This window comes from Leptopilina boulardi, unplaced genomic scaffold (assembly GCF_019393585.1).
Source record: "Leptopilina boulardi isolate dan_hultmark-lab unplaced genomic scaffold, ZJU_Lbou_2.1 LbouV2_327, whole genome shotgun sequence".
Classification (NCBI taxonomy): Eukaryota; Metazoa; Arthropoda; class Insecta; order Hymenoptera; family Figitidae; genus Leptopilina; species Leptopilina boulardi.
The window spans coordinates 3,807,401-3,829,167 of record NW_026137893.1 but is presented as its reverse complement, the minus strand read 5'-3'; the positions used below and the strand labels follow the sequence as shown (position 1 = coordinate 3,829,167).

Here is a 21,767-nt window from a genome sequence, read left to right as displayed (position 1 = left end):
AACATAACCTAAATAAAAAAATTACGGTATTTCAGTTTTGCACTACAGAATTTTATTGTTCAACAATATTTTTTTCAGTATTCCAAGAAATAAATTTTGCATTTAATATTCCTATGGGTTTTAACAAAAAAAAAATTTAAATTAATATTACAAAAATATTTTTTTATCTTTAGGCATTTGACATATATATATATATATAACAATTTCGATATCGGGAGAATCGCCCCAAATGTTTGGTGTGCTCGACGAATCCTAAAATGATCGGATAGGAGAAAAGCGATAGGTATATAGTATAGAGAGAGATATATATAGGGAGAGAGAGAGAGGGAGGAGAGAGTGAGTGAGTGAGAAGGGGAATAGTGGGGAAGGAGAGAAGGCTTCGCCAAAGCAAATTATTCACACTCAAATGACTCCATTTCAATATCGGGCAGAGACCGGGGACAAAAGAAGGGTGAGATGTCTGTCTCCCTTCTGGGCTTGCATTTGCCATGTTGGCAGTAGTGCCCATAGCATTGCCACTGTCTGCAGCCTGCAGGCTTAACTCTCTCCTTCTCTCTCTCTCTCCTCTTTTTTTCTCTCTCCCTCTCCTTTTGATTGCTTTATATTTTTTTTTCTTACTCCGATGCCCCATAGTACATATACATATACATTCACATTTTCTTTTTTAGTGATAGAAGTCTGTTTAAGAGTCACTAGCGTGATTGTCAAAGTCATATATATGTGTATGTATACCGTTTTAAGGTTTAAGTACTTTTGATTTCAAAAGTTAATTAAAGCACAGAAGATAAGATTTTGATCTGGAATTAGTATTTACAGATTTACAAACTTTTTTTTACATACAATATTGTGCACTGAAGAAAGGGGTAGCAAGAAGGTTATGTTTAGGTTATGTTTATAGAAGTTAGGAATGTAAATGGAACAGGATTTTAACAATTAAAAATCATTGGTGTTTAGGTATGTACTGTTTTGGAACATTCGCAAATTAACAGTAATGGTTTAAACAACCCAACAGCATTATGGATTTTCTAGAAAAGTTCCTAAAACATTTTAGAACGTTTCATATACATCTGCCAAAATAACGTATACGTATTAAGAAATGCTCTACATTCTAAAAACGTTTTTAGAACATAAAACATTCTTAAATGTTTTAGAGGAACGTTTTTAGAACATAAAACATTCTTAAATATTTTAGGAACGTTTTTAGAACATAAAACATTCTTAAATGTTTTAGGAACGTTTTTAGAACATAAAACGTTGTAAAATCCTAGTATGGGATATTGACAATGGTATAACCATTGAGCCATTATAGGACCAATGATGGTTCAATATTAGGCCAATGCTGACAATGGTGTAAATTTCCCATTGGGATGTTTTTAGGAACATTTTTAAAAGTTCTTAACGTACGTTATTTTGACGGACATATGAAACATTCTAAAACGTTTTAGATGTTTTATTTACTATTTTGGGACTTGTGAGTGTACTTTGTTATAAGGTTGAATATACCTGTGCATGGTAGTTCGAAGACTCGGTAATTGAATATATTTAAGCGCGGGGGTCGGTTGTGCGGATTCACGACTTACGAAGAGAACCCCCTGCAGGGTGGCGTCTGCGAGTAAACTGGATTAATCGTCTATGAAGGGAGGATATGCTAACCCTACACTGAATTTACTTTTACAATCATTCCTTTGGGAATTCATAGTTTAAAAACGCAGTAGTAGATATGTACAAGATTTTACCAAACAAAATTTTTGTTATCTATTTTAAATTCATAAAAATTTATATTAACTATGGGCGAGTATAATTAGATGTTTCCTATGATAAATAATTCAATATCTTAATGTATTAAAAATGAAGTTTGTAAAATCTGTTAATTTCGTGGTTTTACGCAAAGAGAGAAAGAGAAATAAAAGTATATAAAAATAAAAGCAAACACACGGTTCAAAACCTATTCATTAAGTATATCTTAATTGAATTTGATTAAATCAATTTAAAATGGTTTCTGGAGTATAGAGACGAGTATTAGACCCCTGGGAGTCCGAAACCGAGCCAAAACTGTTTGGCAACCAGTTGAATGTACCTACTCCCAAAAGACTCGTTTTGTAAGCCATAAACGAATTAGGGAATTTGTGTTGAGTTTCCAAATCACCCTTTGACTTACACACCACATTCATTTGGCAAACGTGTATAGTTTAATAGTAATAACAGTATATAGATAAATTCGATTATAATAAAGATGATACTACCAAAATAATTTGTCGTAAAATACCGTTTAGACCCACTTGGAAAGATTCCCCGGAAAGTGCCACCCGGGAGGTTCTATCAGAATTCCACCGGAACTTCCAACGTAATTCCGTCGGAATTCCATCGGAGTTCCAAAGAATTTCCAATAGGATTCCGACGGAATTCCGATTAATTTTTTTTTTCAACATTTTTAGAGTCCTAATTCCGTCGGAATCCCATCGGAAATTCTTTGGAATTCCGACGGAATTACGTTGGAAGTTCCGGCGGAATTCTGATAGAACCTCGAGGGGGCACTTTCCGGGAAATCTTTCCAAGTGGGGAAGAAATAAATAATAAATTCCTGCTGTGGAAGTACACTATGTGATACTTATATCTTCTATTATATTAAGTTAACAAATTTCGAAAAACGACACCGACTCCGTGACCTCGACACCGTCCTTGAAAAATCTATTTTCAATTATTTTCAAATAAAACAAAATACTTTGCATATATGCTTTTAGAAAATCTTACAAACTATTTTTATGTAACATCTTTTTTCAATTTTAACCCGAAAAAGGGTTATTTTTCAATTTTAACCCGAAAAAGGGTTATTTTGCAATTTTATCCCAAAAAAGGGTTATTTTGCAATTTTTTAAGAATTTTTTGATTTTTTCAATTTTTTATTATTATTTTTTATTATTTATTGTTGTTTTTTCAATTTTTAGTTAGTAACCTATAATATTGTGTCTAATTTTAAGTGTCATTAAAATCAAATGTTTTTAACTTAATAATTTTAACATTTCTTAATTTAAAACGAAACATCTTCTATTATATTAAGTTAACAAATTTCGAAAAACGACACCGACCCCGTGACCTCGACACCCTCCTTGAAAAATCTATTTTCTATTATTTTCAAATAAATCAAAATACTTTGCATATATGCTTTTAGAAAATCTTACAAACTATTTTTATGTAACATCTTTTTCCAATTTTAAGATAAATTTTATACAATATTAATAAGATATTAATTTAAAACATAAATTATATGTATAATATACATAAACTACAATAAGTAAACAACAATAAGTACAATTTTAACCGAGCGAGGAATACATCACTAGTTTAATATATAAAAATGAAAAACGAAAAAATTTACAAAAGGTTTTGATGTGGGATTGAGGAGAAATTGTATATATGTATCTACTTTGTGAGTGGTGCCGTAGGGATACCCAAAACTGACAGTAGGTGTAGATGGGTACCGTCAGTCAATGTTTGCACGTTTAACCAACCATGTAAAGGCACAAAGTTTGCTCGAGATATTAGCGCACGTCGAAGTTCGACCCTATCCACCACTCGTTTAATCACTTTCCACCGCTTTGCTGCTTCGCCCTATCATCCAAACTCGTATATATATATATATATATATATAAAGTCGCGAATGCTATAGGTAAATCCTTATTCATGTTATAGTCCTTTCTCAATATTCTCGCAAAATTTTTAATTTCAGTTGTTTTGTAGAAATTTTTAACTGTATTTTGTTTATCACACTCTCTAAATCTGAATTAGTATAGTTTTCTACTAATAAAATAGTGCGTATTCGTTTACCAATTGAATTAGTAACAGTTTTGACTAATTTCACAGGCACACAAAAAATAAAAAGCTGTTTGGCCGAGACACTACACTATAGTCTATTTTCCATGTATTTTTTCACGCTGCATCCGAATCCGAACTCAGAATTATCAGATTGGCTTTTATTTTTGAGATAAACTCAAAAAACTGCTCAGAAAGAAAAATAAAAACAAAAAGTTAAAAAATTTTTGAATGTCACTGCGATAGTGTAATTCCATGTATATTTTTTGTTGCTGAATCCGAATCCAAAGTCAGAATTGTTAGATTCGCTCAAATTTTGAAGATAATTCCAAAAAACTGATTTTGAGTATTTTGAAATTTTTGTTACTTGTGTTTTTTTGCAATTATCTCAAAAATTTCAGCGGATCTAACAATTCTGACTTTGGATTCGGATTCAGCGACAAAAAATATACATGGAATTACACTATCGCAGTGACATTTAAAAATTTTTTAACTTTTTGTTTTTATTTTTCTTTCTGAGCAGTTTTTTGAGTTTATATATCTCAAAAATAAAAGCCAATCTGATAATTCTGACTTCAGATTCGAATTTAGCGTGGAAAAATACATGAAAATAGACTAGAGTAGTGTCTCGGCCAAACCACATTTTACTTTTTGTGTGCCTGTGTTTTTAGTAAAAAAAAAAATACTAATTGCTAGTAGGAAACTACTAATTCATTAGTAAGTCGAATTTTTTACTATTTCAAAATAAGTAAGCCATGAATTAATAGTTTTCTACTAGCAATTAGTAGGTTTTTTTTTACTAAAAATTAGTCAAAACTGTTACTAATTCAATTGATAAACGTGAACGCACTATTTCATTAGTAGAAAACTATATATACTAATTCAGATTTAGAGAGCAATTGTACACAGTTACTCACTTTTGGAGTTGATTTTTAACTCCAAAAATTTTACTTCCATAACTTTCGGTTGCCATTAACTCTCGAAATTTTTTACAGTGCAACTGAAGTTGGGAATAAAATTTTTGAAGTTAAAAATCAACTCCAAAAGTGATTTATATTATTAGATATATGTATTAACTCCCTACTCTCTAAATCTGAATTAGTATAGTTTTCTACTAATGAAAGAGTGCGAATTCGTTTACCAATTGAATTAGTAATAATTCTGACACTTTTTTAGTAGAAAACTACTAATTCATGGGGTAAATCGGCTTACTAATTTGAAATAGTAAAAAATACGACTTACTAAATGAATTAGTAGTTTTCTACTAGCAATTAGTATATAGTTTTCTACTAAAAAAGAGTCAAAACTGTTACTAATTCAATTGGTTACCGAATCTGCACTATTTCATTAGTAGAAAACTACTAATTCAGTTTTAGAGAGTAATCATTAACTTTGTAGGAATAAAATTATTTTTTATCATCAACTTCCTTTTCTTCAACTCCAAAAGAGTGCGCGTCTTTTATTATATATAGAATACCGTTATCTAAAACTTTTTTACTTACACAGATTTTTGAATTTAAAATCGCAATTTTCTCGAAAATGTTTTCCTCCATTTTTTTTTCCAGTTAAGAAATTACAGTGCGTGAATACATACATTACGCACTTGTTTTTGACGTTTGTGTCGAGGGCGAAATCAAAAAGGAAACTTTGAAACATAAACGGAGCTTATATATATATATATATATATATATATACTATTGCGCTTCAGGACGTCGACGACGACGACGACGAAGGCAGAAAGGGGTTTTGGGGTCGAGGAGAAGGTGGAAGTCTCAGTGAAACTTGCAAAAGTACATCGCAGCTCAAGAGGCCGGAAGTAATCGCGCGAGCTCCACACCGTGTTGCGGGTCCGCCCGCCCGTATCGCGATCGTCGTTATTTAGTGAGTGGCAGTATAGCAAAACTTGTACGCGCTTCTCCCACTTTGAAAATTTCTCATATATATGTATATATATATAAGCAAAATCAAAACTTGATCATTTAATTGGTCCCATATCACGATGATGAATATGTATAGTTCTCATATATTCTTAAAATAGAATATTTGTATTGCGCTAATTGCAATAAGTCAGAATACGTCAATATCTCTTTCGTAAGAGAAATTATAATCTCAATTGAATCGATTTCACTGAAGAAATAAGAGGCATTGAATCAACATTTTTCATATTGAAATTCAGGCGTATACTTTACTGAAAATTAGTGAAATTATTACTAATTTACGTCAAATCTACATTATCATTAGTCGCTAAAGCAGATTTAACTGTTTCGATCGGTAAAGAATTCCACTAATTTTCAGTTTGGAATACGACTGCAATATCATTTGTCGGTAAAGCAGATTTAACTGTTTCAATCGGTAAAGAATTCTATTAATTTTCCACCGAAAAAAAGGAATTCTAAAATTTAGTGTATATGTATATACTTGGCACCTATTTTAGAATATTTTATACTTAATTTCAGTATGTAATATTCTTAAAATTAGAATATATTCTTAGTCTTCAGTATATATTCTTAACATTTAGAATATATATATATACTAAGTACGAAGAATATATTCTAATTTAAAGAGTATTACAAACTGAATTTAAGTATAAAGTATTCTAAAATAGATGTCAAGCATATATTCTAAATTTCAGAATATTTTTTTTCGGTGTCAGTATGAAATATCGTTAGTCGGTAAAACAGATTTGACAGCTTTAATCGGTAAAGAATTCGACTAATTTTCAATATGGAATTCGACTGAAATATCATTAGTCGGTAAAACAGATTAAACTGTTTTGATCGGTAAAGAATTGTACTAATTTTCAGTATGAATATGCGACTGAAATAACATTAGTCGATAAAACAAATTTGAATATTTTAATCGAATAAAGAATTCTATTTATTTTCAGTATAAAATATCATTAGTCGGTAAAACAGATTTGACTGTTTCAATCAATAAAGAATTCCACTAATTCACAGAAAATTAAAAGGCATTAAAATAAGCTGCAACGCTTATTATTTTAATCCAATTTTGCTTATTTTAATCCATTTTGGTATTAAAATAAGCAAAATTGGATTAAAATAAGAAGCGTTGCAGCTTATTTTAATGCCTTTTAATTTTCTGTGAATTAGTGGAATTCTTTATTGATTGAAACAGTCAAATCTGTTTTACCGACTAATGATATTTTATACTGAAAATAAATAGAATTCTTTATTCGATTAAAATATTCAAATTTGTATAAGTATAAGTAAGTATAAGTATAAGTAATGGTAATTAACCAATTACCAACGGAGTAATTATACCTTTATAGGTGTGTAATTTAAAACAATTTTAAGGTTAGGTTTAACAATATATCTGTGATCGTCAATGAAAAACGTGATCGTACTTGAAGAAATTTTTGTATGTATATATAAAAGTAAAATGAATCAGAAATTGTGACGGGCAAACGGTAGCGGCGGCGGCGGTTCAATTTGATTGAGTCGTGCATAAGGAGATTTACTGTAGGAGCTCGTTGGAGCGTTTGTTGGCAAAGAGGATTGGGGGTGAGTTAAATTTGCGGAATGGGCACGCGGGACGAACGGTGGAAAATGACGAGATGAAGTGATGACAGAGGTAGAAAAGAGAGAAAGACAAGGAATGTTTACTGTAGGGCCTTGTCAAATATGCAATAAGAGAGAAAGAGAAAAAGAGAGAGTTACAAATGAATCGCATAATATTACCTCTATAGCGTGAGCTGCTTATGTACCCGTACGGCTCGTTGCTTTCTTGCTATAATGGAATTGCCAACATTTCCTCCTTCGCACTTTACCCATCATCCATTTCTCTCTAATTCTTAAGTGTGAAAAGCTTCTTATTTTCGTTGTTTATCCTTTTAATATATAATTAGTTTAATATATAATTAGAATTTTAAATAATTCAACATAACCTATAAAAATGTTAATAGATTATAGTTTATACTATTTTTTTACAGGTTATGTATCTAATACATATAACCTTATTGACATTTTGTATTTGTGTTAAAATTTGTAAAATTACTATATTCAATAAGGTTATGTTACTACATTAAAAACAGTATTTTTACCATTTTCTGTAAATTTACTATACTTTCAAAGTGGGTAATAGGTGAAACATATTATTAGTTGTTGCATCCGTCACCTATTACTCACTTTGAAAGTAGTAAATTTACAGAAAATGGTAAAAGTGCTTTTTTTAATGTAGTAACATAACCTTATTGAATACAGTAATTTTACAAATTTTAACACAAATACAAATTGTGAATGTACAATCTCCAAAAAGATTTTTTACAGTGTACCTTTAGATAGACATAACCTGTAAAAAATAGTATAAATAGGCCTAAGCAGAATGAAATCTCTAATTGTAAATCTTAAACTTTTACATGAGAGAGAAAAGGACAAAAGATATTTCTATCCTTTTCTCTTTCATGTAAAAGTTAAAAATTTACGATTAAAGATTTTATTCTATACTTATAGGCCTATTTATAATCTATAAACATTTTTATACGTTATGTTGAACTATTTAAAATGATTATAGATAATTTTGTTAATACAAAGCAAAAAAAATTATAGGTTATGTTTATAATAGTTTTACCATAGTTAAAAGCATGCACTCTGAAGAAAGGGACCTAAAAAGAAGAACCTAATTTTGCTTTTACATAATAGCAACTTGTTTTAATTATAAGTTAAAACTATCATAAACATAACCTACAATTTTTCTGTTTCTTAAATCCCGTCAAATAAAATTTTGACACACCTATATATATATTTAGTACAAATTTTCTGATTCTCGGTTTTTCTCTCCATTCAAGTAATAAATGAATGGCCGTTACTAACGCATCATGGCCGCTCATTGTCGACTCCTGGCTTTCTAGTCGAGTTAAAAATGATAATCGTGAGGGGTGCGAGGTGTCACGGTGGAACAGCCCTATAATGCAACACACGATCCACCTATGGTGTTGCCTCGATAGCTTCACTATATATATATATATATATATATATATATATATATATATATATATATATATATGTATAGCATATGAGTCCTCATATGCTTAAGGGGAAGATGCGTTGACAGTAGGGACAGCCCCCCTCTCTCCCCTTTTTCGTTTAAACACATTGCCATTATTATTGTTTGACATTAGCAACCCTAATAATGGCGGAACATTTTGTATCAGCGGTCTACTGAGAGTTTTCACGTTTCACATATATATTATATTATATATATATGGACTGGTGTGTGGGATATGCACCAACCTGAGCTAGCTCCTCATTTCGTAACATCTGTATCATCATTTGATTCGACATAAGTACGCATCTGGCACGGGAACATATTACATGCCCTTTCGTTCTGCCTCTTAACTTTAAAAGTGACTAAATATATAATATAATACTAGGCATAGTGTATATATATGTGAAGAAAGGGACCCTAGAAGGAAAAAAAATTATAGGTTATATATTTTGAAATTTCTAAGTGAAAATATAGTTTAATTCTTAATGTTTAAGTCTTCCATATAATAAAAACTGATTTTTATGTTATACAAAAACGAAAAGAATCTTTGAATCAAGGTGTAAAATTGTCATAAACATAACCTATAATTCTTTTGCTTCTAAGGTCCCTTTCTTCGCGACGGGTCATATATATTTATTCTATATACGCACTGCAAAAAGAAGTATATCTTATTTTAAGATGTTTTGGTAGCCTCTCCAAAATGTTTTTTACAACTTGCTTCTAAGATTTCAAAAACATCTTAAAATGCATTATAGTTTCTTAAGATGTAAGATGGATAGGAATTATGCTTTTGATAATTGGCTTCCGATGTGTCTTATAATAGTAAAATTTACTCCTGAAATAGTAAAATTTACTCCTGAAATAGTAAAATTTACTTCTGAAATAGTAAAAATTATTCCGAAAATAGTAAATTTTACTATATATATTTCTAAAGTAAAAATTGTCAGAAATACGCAGAAACTGCGGTCAGTTCAGAGGTTTTACTTTTAAAGTATAGTAAAAGTTACTTTATTCGTTTTTCCATTTTTCTCCGCGTGTACTAAAAACTATGTATAGAAACCCAAGCAGCACGGTATATCCCCTGAATATCCCTTGAATACCGCACCGTGGAATATTCCCATGATCTTCCAAGAAAATCAAAATGTCCGCATCATGGGAATATTCCACAGTGACATTCAGGGTATATTCCAGTGACATTGAGGGAATATTCCTCGGTAACATTAATGGAATATTCCAGTGACATTAAGGGGATATTCAGGTGATATTGAGGGAATATTCCAGTGATATTAAGAGAATATTCCACGGTTATATTGAATTTTTCTTTTAAACGTGTTTTTAATCTTCCTGCTTATTCAAATAACATAATTTATAATACATTTCTATTATTTCAAAAAAAAAAAATTCAATATAACCGTGGAATATTCCCTCAATATCACTGGAATATTCCTTTAATATTATACCCTCAATATCACTGGAATATACCCTGAATGTCACTGTGGAATATTCCCATGATGCGGACATTTTGATTTTCCTAGAAGATCATAAGAATATTCCACTGGGATATTCAGGGAATTTACCGTGCTGCTTGGGAATTTATACTAATTTGAATTAGTACAATTTTGACACTAATTCAAATTTAGAGAGAGTTTACAAAAATAAATTCATCAATTATTTAATTTTTTTTTCTTAATTCCCAATAGTGGGATATAAAATTTAAATACCCTATAACCTCTCTTTCTCCTCTTTCTGCTCTCTTTATAATCTTGAAATATGCAAATAATAAGACTGATTCTTGAGTGTAAATGCTCGTTTAAGAAAATAATATATGCACTTAAAACAATAATCCTATATATCCTTAATCGGTGTGTGCCACTTTTAAGTGTACATATAATCGAGAACCGCAGCTCACTTCCGTTATAGCACAGCTTTTTAATACAATAGTATAGGAACAGCAGTTGTTCCCTTCGACTTTAAGCACGTCATTTAAGGTATACTGTATTTTTTTGTTGCACCATTCGTTAAGAATTGAAGCATTGTTTTCATTTCAATACTTGAGATTATATAATAAAACGGCAGTTGACGAAATTTTGATATATATTGAAGCCACGCGAATTTTCAAAGGGTTACATGTTTCATTAACTCTATTTTCTCTATTAAGGTATTTATTTCAAAATATAATAAGATAAGTTTACTTATTAACACATTAGAGTTAAATAAATGAATGGCACATACGAGTATATATATATATATAGTATATACCTAACACTTGAATGATATTGTGAGTGTAAAATTTAAAGAAACCTTTTTTCTCCATATTGCAGTCAAGGAGTAGAGGAAATAAAGTTTGATAGCGGCAGCGGTTCGTTACCACAATGCGCAATCAACTGCTATTGTTATATACACTGGCATTGCCAACAATGTTGGTTCGGGAATATATATATATATATATGAAGCAACGTTTAGCCAAGTACACGAACAGTATTATCGAAATTAATAAAGCTTTCAAGGGCTCGTGGCACCGCTTGTGCTGTTCATTACACGCTTCAGAAACTTTTCTATTTTTCTCTTCTCTTGTTTTTAGGTCGACAATTGACTTTTCGCATTACTAATTCCTTTATATATATATAATTGTATATACCGTTTATTCTATTTGCAACAAATTCTTGAACTTAAATACCTTCCTACTTCTAAAAATTTAAATTCCTAAAAATAAACTTCTGTTGTCGAAATGTTTTATAACAAAAAAAAAAAAATTTTAATTCTTTGTATTGCAAGAGCAATAATAATGGTGGAATGATTCTTAGGTTTGAAATTATTGAGAAGAGAAACATGGAGTTCCGCGCCATCACGGTCGAACGAGCGCGCATCGCGGTTGGTGGATATAATATGCTGGACCGGGAGAAGATGCGAGACGAGATTTTTAGGACAAGGGATGCGCGACGAGGTGATGGGTATAGAGAGTATAGTGTTGAGAGAATGGGAGGATGGAACGATTCCCCTCCAAAATATTATTGAGGGGGGAGAAGAGAAGATCTCACTCGCCGTACAGCTGGCACTGCCTTTCTGACATTAGAGACCGACCTGACATATCGAATCTCGTTCAAATGGCGACGTAACTTAAAAAAAAAATGAAAAACGATTTCTTTATAATATAACAGTTATTGCTTTAATAAATAAAAGTGGACTCAAACTTTTATTTGAGGTTAACTTTACAATACACAAAATCACGACCAAATAGTAGCACCGAATCTGTAAAAATGAAAATATTAAAATAAATTATAATAAAGCAGGAAGCAATTTTTTATAATATTCATTCGACTTACTGGGTTTCTAGAAGTTTTCATATATTTTAATTTCTGAAATATATATGCTTCCGGTGGTAAACGGTTACGCAATTTTACGCCATAAACTAAAAATTGTTATAGAAGTGCCACTTTTCCAAATTTTACACAGCATTTACGCAATTGATTCAAATTTTTTAAAAACTGAAATTTTAGTGACAATCATCAGCAACGAAGCAAGCTTTCCTCTCCCTTTCTCTTTCTAAATAAAAGTGCAACTGTAAGCAAATTTGTACCCACTAGCGAGCAGTGTTGCGTATGACACATACACATATAAGGGGTTGCGGAAGATGTAGACATTTTCGACTGGAAGAGCGAGCGACTCATCCCAAGAATATATATATATATATTCGCGAAGTAGAGAGGCAGAACTTGCTTCTCAAGTTGTCGGGGATGCGATGGTTTTAATTGCTGCTTAAGACACCCTCGTCGCGTTAACCTCATCCGCGATCCTTGTGGGTATGTATTTCGTGTCGCGTTCTATATATATATATATATAAAGGCAAGATTATACGCTCACGAGGAAAGGAGTGAAGCGACTTTACTCTTGCAGTATATAACATAACCTAACCTTAGCCCTCGTATCCTTAACCGCACTCAAACCCTTCCCCATATACGACTGCTTCTTCTTGTTCTTCTTCTTCTTCCTCCTTCTCCTTTCCCAAGACTCTCTCTTTATCCACCGTTTAACGACGAGAAGCTCCTACTGCGTTTGCGGAAGAGGGAACTTCCCTAAGGATGTACGTGCATGCTACACAAGACGTTAAGCGCGCAAGTTTGGTACAACCAAAACCTCATATAATCCGCGAGAAGTTTACTCTGTCGCGAATTTCAAAGTCTTATCTTCACTATAATTATAAATATTTTTATTTAATATTATATTTAAAAGTTAATCAGCGATTAAATCCCTAAGACCAACGAATCATAAGCGGTTAAATTGACTTTATTAAACTACCATACCCTGCTCATAGTGAAAATTTAGTAACTGGTAATTTTAACTAAATTTTCACTAGAGCAGAGTGCGGTTATGAATACCACCATATATGTTTCCCTATTTCCTCATGTATTTATCCCAATTATTCATTATCTAGTATGAAACACTTGCTTTCAGCCACTGAATCCAAAATGACACTGAATCACACTCAACGAATTTCTTCTTTATGTATTTTCCCAAATTATTCATTATCTAGTATGAAACACTTGCTTTCAGCCACTGAATCCAAAACGACACTATAATCACATTTAACGAATTTCTTCTTTATTTTCCCAAATTATTCATTATCTAGTATGAAACACTTGCTTTCAGCCACTGAATCCAATACGACACCTAATATCACTCACTGAATTTCTTCCTCGTAATTTTATTTTCTGGACAATTTTCAAAATTATCGATGTAAAGAAAGTATTGTAAAACAGCCCTTAACAAACTTTAGTAGAATATTTGGAAGGTAGCCATTGTACCCGCACTCTCCAAATTCCCTACTCGCCATTTCTTAAAATTCTCATCAGCTATCGCACCCTGCTCTAGTGAGAATTTAGTAACTTTTACTTTTAACAATAGTCACTAAATTTTCACTAGAGCATATAATTCTTGTCAACTACCACACCCTGCTCTATATAGTTAAAATTCAGTAACTTTTACTTTTAACAATAAAGTCGTAAAATTTTTACTAGAGCAGGGTACGGTAGTTGACGAGAATTATATATATAACAAATGGCGAGTGGGGACAATGGAAACCAACCATGGCACGACTTTTAAAAATGTCATTAAACCGGAAGAACGTAAAAACCAAAGAAAACTAAGAACTCTGTTGCTTGGAGCGGATTAGATTTTAAATCAAAATGGAGCAAGTAAGAGACTAAATTTGCTCCATGTGACAGAACCCTAAGTGGAAGAATGAGTTAGAAAAGAACAAAGATATATGCTATATCCTTTTCTAACTCATTCTTACGATTGTGTCTAAAGAATCTATTCTTGCTTTGCGGAAAAAAAATGAAGGAGAACAGAAAGTAGAATTTTGAGGAAAATGTACACAATCTTCCATATATATTATTATTATTATAAATATAAGAAACTGATTTTTGATTCAGAGTTGCAGTTATATGTGTGTGTGTGAGAGAGAGAGAGAAAGAAGAGACTCTGAAACTTCTTGGGGCTTCTATAAATACTCGTACACTGGGATGGTTCCGGAGATTCGAGCGTTCGACGCGACGGGGCTTGGCGTGTACATATCGGGTCGCCATGCCAGGCCCGATAGAAACCCTGGGGGGGTTGTTATCAGGTTTCCATTAGCACACAGTGTGGGATAGGGTAAGAGAGAGAGAGGAAGGATGAGGAGGAGGAGAGAGAGAGAGAGAAATTCACGTTGGGTGACAGAAGCGTACATTGCCATCGTAGGGAGGATAGAAGCGGCGTCGGGACGCCTGGCGTCTTATCGCACTACCCCTCTCTCTTTCTCTCTCCTTCCGTCGGTTCCTCACCCTTCCTCTTGCTTTCGTCATCCATCCCTTTCTCTCTCACTCTCGTCCTCTTACACCTTCGTCCTTGTCGTTGAGTCAAAACCCACTGACGCTTCGAAGCGCTCACCCAGAAACCGACGATAAGGTTTGCCGGGCGATGCCTGCAGCCTCCTGCCTGTTTCCTGCTTGCCTTCCTCCTCTATATATATATCTCCAACACACAATCGCAAGTACACGCACATATCTCACTTGTTAACTTATTTCTACTGATTATTTTCACCGAATTCTCATTTAATGCCACAGATTACTTGTATTTTATATTTCATATATTTTAATTTTCCTATTTTTTTTTTTTGTTTCAGTTGCTGATCTCGAGGGTGGAACACATTCAGACGAAACAAATAGCGGCGGTGACAATAGCAATGCTGGAAGCATATCCGGTGGTACTGACGATGACCAAGCACGTTTGCGCCTTAAAAGAAAACTCCAAAGGAATCGCACAAGTTTCAGCAATGAGCAAATTGACGCTCTTGAAAAAGAATTTGAGAGAACACACTATCCAGATGTTTTTGCAAGGGAAAGACTTGCTGGCAAAATCGGTCTACCGGAAGCACGAATACAGGTGAATACTTGTAAAATTGTATATTCTTATAAGGATCTTATATTAATGTATATAGATTATATATAGATTGATAAATATCTCATCCACTAACTCAGGTCTGGTTTTCAAATCGTCGTGCAAAGTGGAGGCGCGAGGAAAAATTAAGAACACAACGGAGGGATAATCCACAGCAGCAACAACATTCTGGAAGTGTTGGTTTAGTAGGAGGACATCCAACACCACCGCCATCGAGTATTATTAGTGGACAACCACCACCACAGGCGCCACCATCACCACCAAGAATACATCATGGTTTTGCACCTTCCGTCTATCCGGGAATTCCCAGTATGCCCGATTCATACAGGTGAGAAGACTTTTTTTTGCTTAATTTTTTAATATAAAGATAGCAGGCCTAAGCAGAATGAAACCTCTAATCGTAAATCTTTTACATGAGAGAGAAAAGGATAGAAATAGCTTTTGTCCTTTTCTCTCTCATGTAAAAGCTTAAGATTTATGATTAAAATTTTCATTCTTTGGCCCTATATGATTGGATGGTTTCCATTGTCTCTACTCGTCAAAATCCCCACTGGACATTTGTCATAATTCTCGTCAACTACCGCACCCTGTTCTTAGTAAATATTTAGTAACTTTTAATTTTAACAATAAAGTCACTAAATTTTTACTAGAGCAAGGTGCGGTAGTTGATGAGAATTATTGGCGAATGGAAACCAACCAATTCTGTATAGTGCATGTACGAAAATGGACAATTTTTTTCGGAAGCTGTTAGTTCCTAAACTTCTCGCTCGTTACGTTACAATCGCATAGATAGCAGACTGAAACGAACATGTGCTCTTCTTGGTTAACAACATTCGTGGTGAATTCCAACAGAATCACTTGTGATTCAAAAAAAAGTGTAACACCTAAAAAGCACGTAAAGTGTGGAAAATTCTTAGACTTTTTTGAGATTTTTGAAAAAAGTGAAATAATTTTAAATGAAATGTAATTGAAATTGCAATAATTATAACCAATGAGAGAGCCGCCATTTCGTGGCAGGAAATTTATTATTTTAACAATTAACAAGACAACTTCGCATTAGAAATGCAACAGGTTTCAAAACATTCAAGTACAGAATAATTAAAAAATTTTTAAATATTGAGAAAATTATCAACATTAATAAATCGAAAAGAAAAAAGTACGATAATTTTAAACTATAATCAGTATATATTGTTGTCTATTTGGATGCTTAGAAATGAAAACAATGAACGTTATAGAATTTTGCAGACCATTAACATATAATCTAAAAGCACAACATTTGTATTTGAATTTCTTATTTATTAGTTTCAATTTCATTTTTTTGTCAATATTTTTTTTTTACAAATAAATGGCGTCTTTGAATTTTGATATAACCTTAAAATTTTCTCACTAAATCTATCTAAATAATTGAAATTAATTTTCAATAATGATTTCTCAAGGGGTACATCTGTTCGTTGCGTTTGATATAATAATAAAATACCAACAAATAAATAAAATTAACTTATTTGCAAAAAAAAATTTGCCTTTACTTACTACTATTGGTCTACTTTTTAAATTGTCTTCTATTTCTATATACTAAACAAAAAAAAATTTCTTTTTGTATTCAATTCAGTCCAATGAGTTCGATGCCAAGTTTCACGATGTCAGGCGCAAGTCAACAAAATCAACACACAACCAGTATGTCATCATTATCGTCAGGCGGTGGAATGGGCCCAATGGGAATGACAGTTGGAATGACAGTGGGTCCAAGTCCTGGTGCATGTCTTCAACAGCGTGACAATGGCTATTCGTGTGGTGTTGCACGACCATCGAGCTATGAACCACTTCATTTGGGTTATGGTGCAAGGCCCACTTGCAGTCCAACACAACCTTATCACACAGCGGGCCTTAATCAGTACAACCAGAACGCCACCTCGACCGGTGAGTGTCTACCGCACTCACTGCACTCGCTGCTTGCCCTTTAGCCGATGGATTATGGCTACCACGGATACCGCTATTGAACCTCAGACAGACCGCACTCTCTAATCATATTCCGGTAATGAAAACTGATTTTTGCACGCTTAGATTTTTTTCACAAAAAAAAAGCGTGCCCCTCAATAAGAAAAAAAAGAAAATCGGATTTCTTTCAATATTACGAATTTCGAGATAAGAAAAAAAAGAGAATATTTAATTGGTTAAAGAAAGAAAACGCAAATTTTGATTTTTTTTCTTTCACCTCAGACAAAAGTTTCCAATTTTTGTATAACAGGAGTGCAACACCGGAAAATTTAAGATAATTGCTTTATTTATCGACTATCATATTGAATAAGCGAAAAATTTTGACTATATATTTATTATTAATAAAACAATATTTATTAGATTTTTTTCAAATTGAAAAAATTCATATAGATTTCGAAAAAAATGTTTCGGACAAAAAAAAATGTTCAATGAAAATTTCCCATAGAATGCCTCAATTATAATTATTTTTGAAATTCGCGCCGAAATTTTGCGCTTACGTCGGATGTTTCTCTTTCGGACAAATTAACGTTTTGTCCAGAATAAGAATTCGATAATTCAAATTTCAAATTAAAATTCGATTTAAAAAAAAAATTAAAAAAATAAAAAATAAATATAAAAATACTTGACTTTTGAGCAGGAAAAATTTCTGGAATATAATTATGGAAATAAATCCCATTTTTTTATATGGGGCATTCTATGGGAAATTTTCATTGAAAATTTTTTTTTGTCCGAAATATTTTTTTTTATAAATCTTTATGAAAAATAAGGAAATACGTCCTATATTTTTATTTCTTAAATTGATGAAAATGAAGGAAATTATGATTTTTTGAAATTTAACGTTAACGAATAATCTATTGTACTAAGAAATTAAAAATTATGCTATATATGAAATTTGTTCAATTTTTCTCAAATTTTTCAAATATGTGCTCAAAAATAATGTACTTATAACAGAAGCAACAAAAAAGTTGAAATTAAACTTATAAAGTGAGTTTTCTCAAAAGAAATATACTTTCGATTTTTAATTTTTTTTTTTTTGCATTACAATCTCTGATGATTGAAGAATTTTTTCCCCTATCTGCGAAAGTGGTATTTTTAGTTTTTAAATTACTATTTATAATTTTTTTTAGTACGACTCACAGAATTTAAGCATTTTTTCTACAAATATAACCTTTTTCCATTAACATTCATTTGTTTTTTTTTAATTTTCATAAAAACATACTAAAAATCGTTGCGTCAAGCTTAAAAATTGTAAATAGTAATTTAAAAACTAAAAGTACCACTTTCGCAGATAGGGGAAAAAATTCTTCAGTCATCAGAGATTGTAATGCAAAAAAAAAAATTAAAAATCCAAAGTGTCTCTTTTGAGAAAACTCACTTTATAAGTTTAATTTCAACTTTTTTGTTGTTTCTGTTATAGGTACGTTATTTTTGAGCACATATTTGAAAAATTTGAGAAAAAATGAACAAATTTCATATATAGCATAATTTTTAATTTCTTAATACAATAGATTAAAAAATGTTCCAAAAACACACTTTCTTCGTTGACGTTAAATTTCAAAAAATCATAACTTCCTTCATTTTCATCAAATAAAAAAATTAAAAAATACCTATTTCCTTATTTTTCATATAGATTTCGAAAAACAATGTTTCTGACAAAAAAAAATTTTCAATGAAAATTTCCCATAGAATGCCCCAATTATAATTATTTTTGAAATTCGCGCCGAAATTTTGCGCTTACGTCGGATGTTTCTCTTTCGGACAAATTAACATTTTGTCCAGAATAAGAATTCGATAATTCAAATTTCAAATTAAAATTCGATTTTAAAAAAATAATTAAAATTATAAAAATAAATATAAAAATACTCGACTTTTGAGCAGGAAAAATTTCTGGAATATAATTATGGAAATAAATCCCATTTTTTTTTTAAATAGTATTAGAATTTCCGCTACTTAAATTAGAATTCTTAGCAAAAAAAAAAAAAAAAAGACAAAAAAAATAATAAAAAATTAATTTCTAAATTTCAGGTTTAATATCACCCGGTGTGAGTGTGCCAATCGCAGTGCCAGGGCAACCGGCACCAGATTTGGCTGCACAATATTGGTCTCCAAGGTTACAGTGACCGTGGTGGTCATCAACATCGACTTCCACCTCGTAGAACCTTTTTTTTTTTTTTTTATCTTCTCAACGAGATTTTCACACATCAAATTCGAAAAAAAATCGTTGTTTCGCTGATAAAAAAAAGAAATTCTTTTCTTCAAAGTGCGAAAGTCGTTTTAATTATAAAATAATCGATTGGGTCGCGTCTCTTCAAAAAAAAAAAAAAAACCAATTCTTAAATTATGAAGAAAAATAAAAAATGTAGCAAAATTGAAAAGGAATTTTTTCACACATATTAGGAACAAATTGTACGCAACTATATAGTTATATTGAAAGTAACATTTAAAAAAAAATTAACTCATCGATAATTTTTTCGTTATTGTTCTTTAAAAGAACACCATACATTTTTGTGATTTTTTTTTTTAATAAACTTCTTTTTGGAAGTTTCAAAATGTATTATAATAATCAGACTTTTTTTTAATATATGATAAATAAATCACCGTTAAGTCGGCCAATAAGTACGTACACAATTTTTTAGTTAGGCGCAATCATATTTTTTCGGCCCCAGCGGCACATTAAATTGGTACAAAAATCTTAATGATGATGATGATGATGATAATACCGATGACATTAATGCCGATAAATTATTAGCTCGATCGATAATAATTATTAACTTTCTTTAAAGAAAGTAATTTTAACTGAGCTTATAAAAAAAAGAAAATGTTATGCGATCTGTTATTTTGTTATTGCATTATTACTATTATTATTATTATCATTGTAACGACTGCAATTGTGTCAAATACGCACCCCAGTAATTTATAGCACACAATAACTTATCCTTTTTTCCCCCGCGTAATTTCATTACACAACATTAAAAAAAGTAAATCAATGTTATTTACTCACCTCTCGTGACAAGCCTCGAAATAATCATTTAAAAAAAGCATCAAATGCTATTTTTCTCTGTATTTGTTTTTCGATTTTTTTAAAAAAGCGAGAAACTTCAAAAGTTACTTGTATATTTAAAAATAGAAAATGATTCATAATTTTTTTTTTCAAAAGGAAAATATTTTTGTAAATAACTCCAATAGAAAAAAAAACCTTGTAATTAAAATTTCGAAGTGTATTTATTTGGAAAAAACTTTTTTTTAAAGTACGAATCATTTTCTATTATAGTAATAAAAAAAAAAGAGTCTTGACGCGAAGCTGATTCCTTTTCACACGTAATCGATTTCCCACGATCTAGAAAAATAATTCACCCCTCCTCTTTGATAAAAATGATTATTATACAGTTAAAAAAATGATGATAATTAATTCTAAGTCGATATTATTTATATTCATGTAATGAATGGAGCCGACAAAAAAAAATCGTTTTTGTGTGAAACCGGAATATATCGGCAGTCATTTTGTATGTATAGTAAATTCGTAAATAAACAAATATAAATATATAAATAAATAAAAAAAAAAATATATATATATATATATATAAATGAATATAGTTGAAAATAATTTTAAGTACTCATTGTAAGTTGACCGGTGCAAGTTTTATGAATCGAAAGAAAATAAAGAAGGAATAAAAATAATAAATGGAATTATAATTTTTTCCTTTCATTTAGAAATATATTTTTTTTTGTATTTTAATAATATTAATAATAAAAATTATTTAATCAAAATTGGAAATCTTTTTGGGGCTGAGATAAAACATAAATTATTAAACCTTATATCATTTCAAAATTAATATAATTTTGCATATTTTATTATATTACAATATATTTCTATAATTTACAAAAAAAAAATGTAATGCAGTGATTGCATTTTTTTTCACATTGCCATATATAAAGGATACAAATTTAGTTAGTGAATTTTTTACTTTTAATTTCATATATTCGTTTTATTTTTGTATTTAAAAAAATATCTTTTTTTTTTCTTACCCAAATAGAATTTCAATTCTATAAAAATTTTTCTTACATTAAACTTACTTTAGTCTAAAAAAAATACTGCAAAAGAAAATATAATTTTTCCTCCTGAATATAACTATATTTACAGTTAAACTATTTTTTTTTTTTTTTTTTTTTGCAAAATCTTATTTTAAAATACTTGAAAATAATATTATTATCCACATTTTTTTTTGTAAGACGCATGAATAAGCTTTAAAATTAATTTGTTAAGAATTTTCATTTTAACAGAATTTGGAATTAACTTTCAGTCGAATTTTCTTTATTACAGAATTGTTATTCAAGCAAATTTCCATTTTACTCGAAATTTTATTATAGAAAATAGTCGAATTAAAAAGAATTATATGAAAAATAATAATTGAAAAAAAAAATGAAAATTCGACTAACAATAAATTCTAAATAATAAAATTCTGTCAAATTTTAATAAATTAATTTTAAAGTATTGCATCTCTTTTTGGTGTTTATATATA

The 21,767-nt window shown here is 30.7% G+C and overlaps 1 protein-coding gene across 3 annotated transcripts in view; it reads left to right on the top strand.

Moving 5' to 3' along the window:
- The window catches only part of LOC127284897 (paired box protein Pax-6-like), a 110,697-nt gene extending 90,371 nt beyond the window's left edge, over window positions 1–20,326 (top strand). The window contains exons 7-10 of one of the 3 annotated variants that reach the window (XR_007843541.1): window positions 14,978–15,237; window positions 15,333–15,580; window positions 16,862–17,284; window positions 19,273–20,326. Coding sequence is in view for 2 of the 3 variants with exons in the window: in XM_051310611.1 (XP_051166568.1) it covers window positions 14,978–15,237; window positions 15,333–15,580; window positions 16,862–17,169; window positions 19,273–19,367 (911 nt within the window). In the remaining variant the exon portion in view is untranslated. The remainder of the gene's footprint in view (window positions 1–14,977; window positions 15,238–15,332; window positions 15,581–16,861; window positions 17,285–19,272) is intronic. The other 2 variants (XM_051310612.1, XM_051310611.1) reach the window with 2 other exon arrangements.
- The last annotated feature ends 1,441 nt before the right edge of the window (window positions 20,327–21,767 follow it).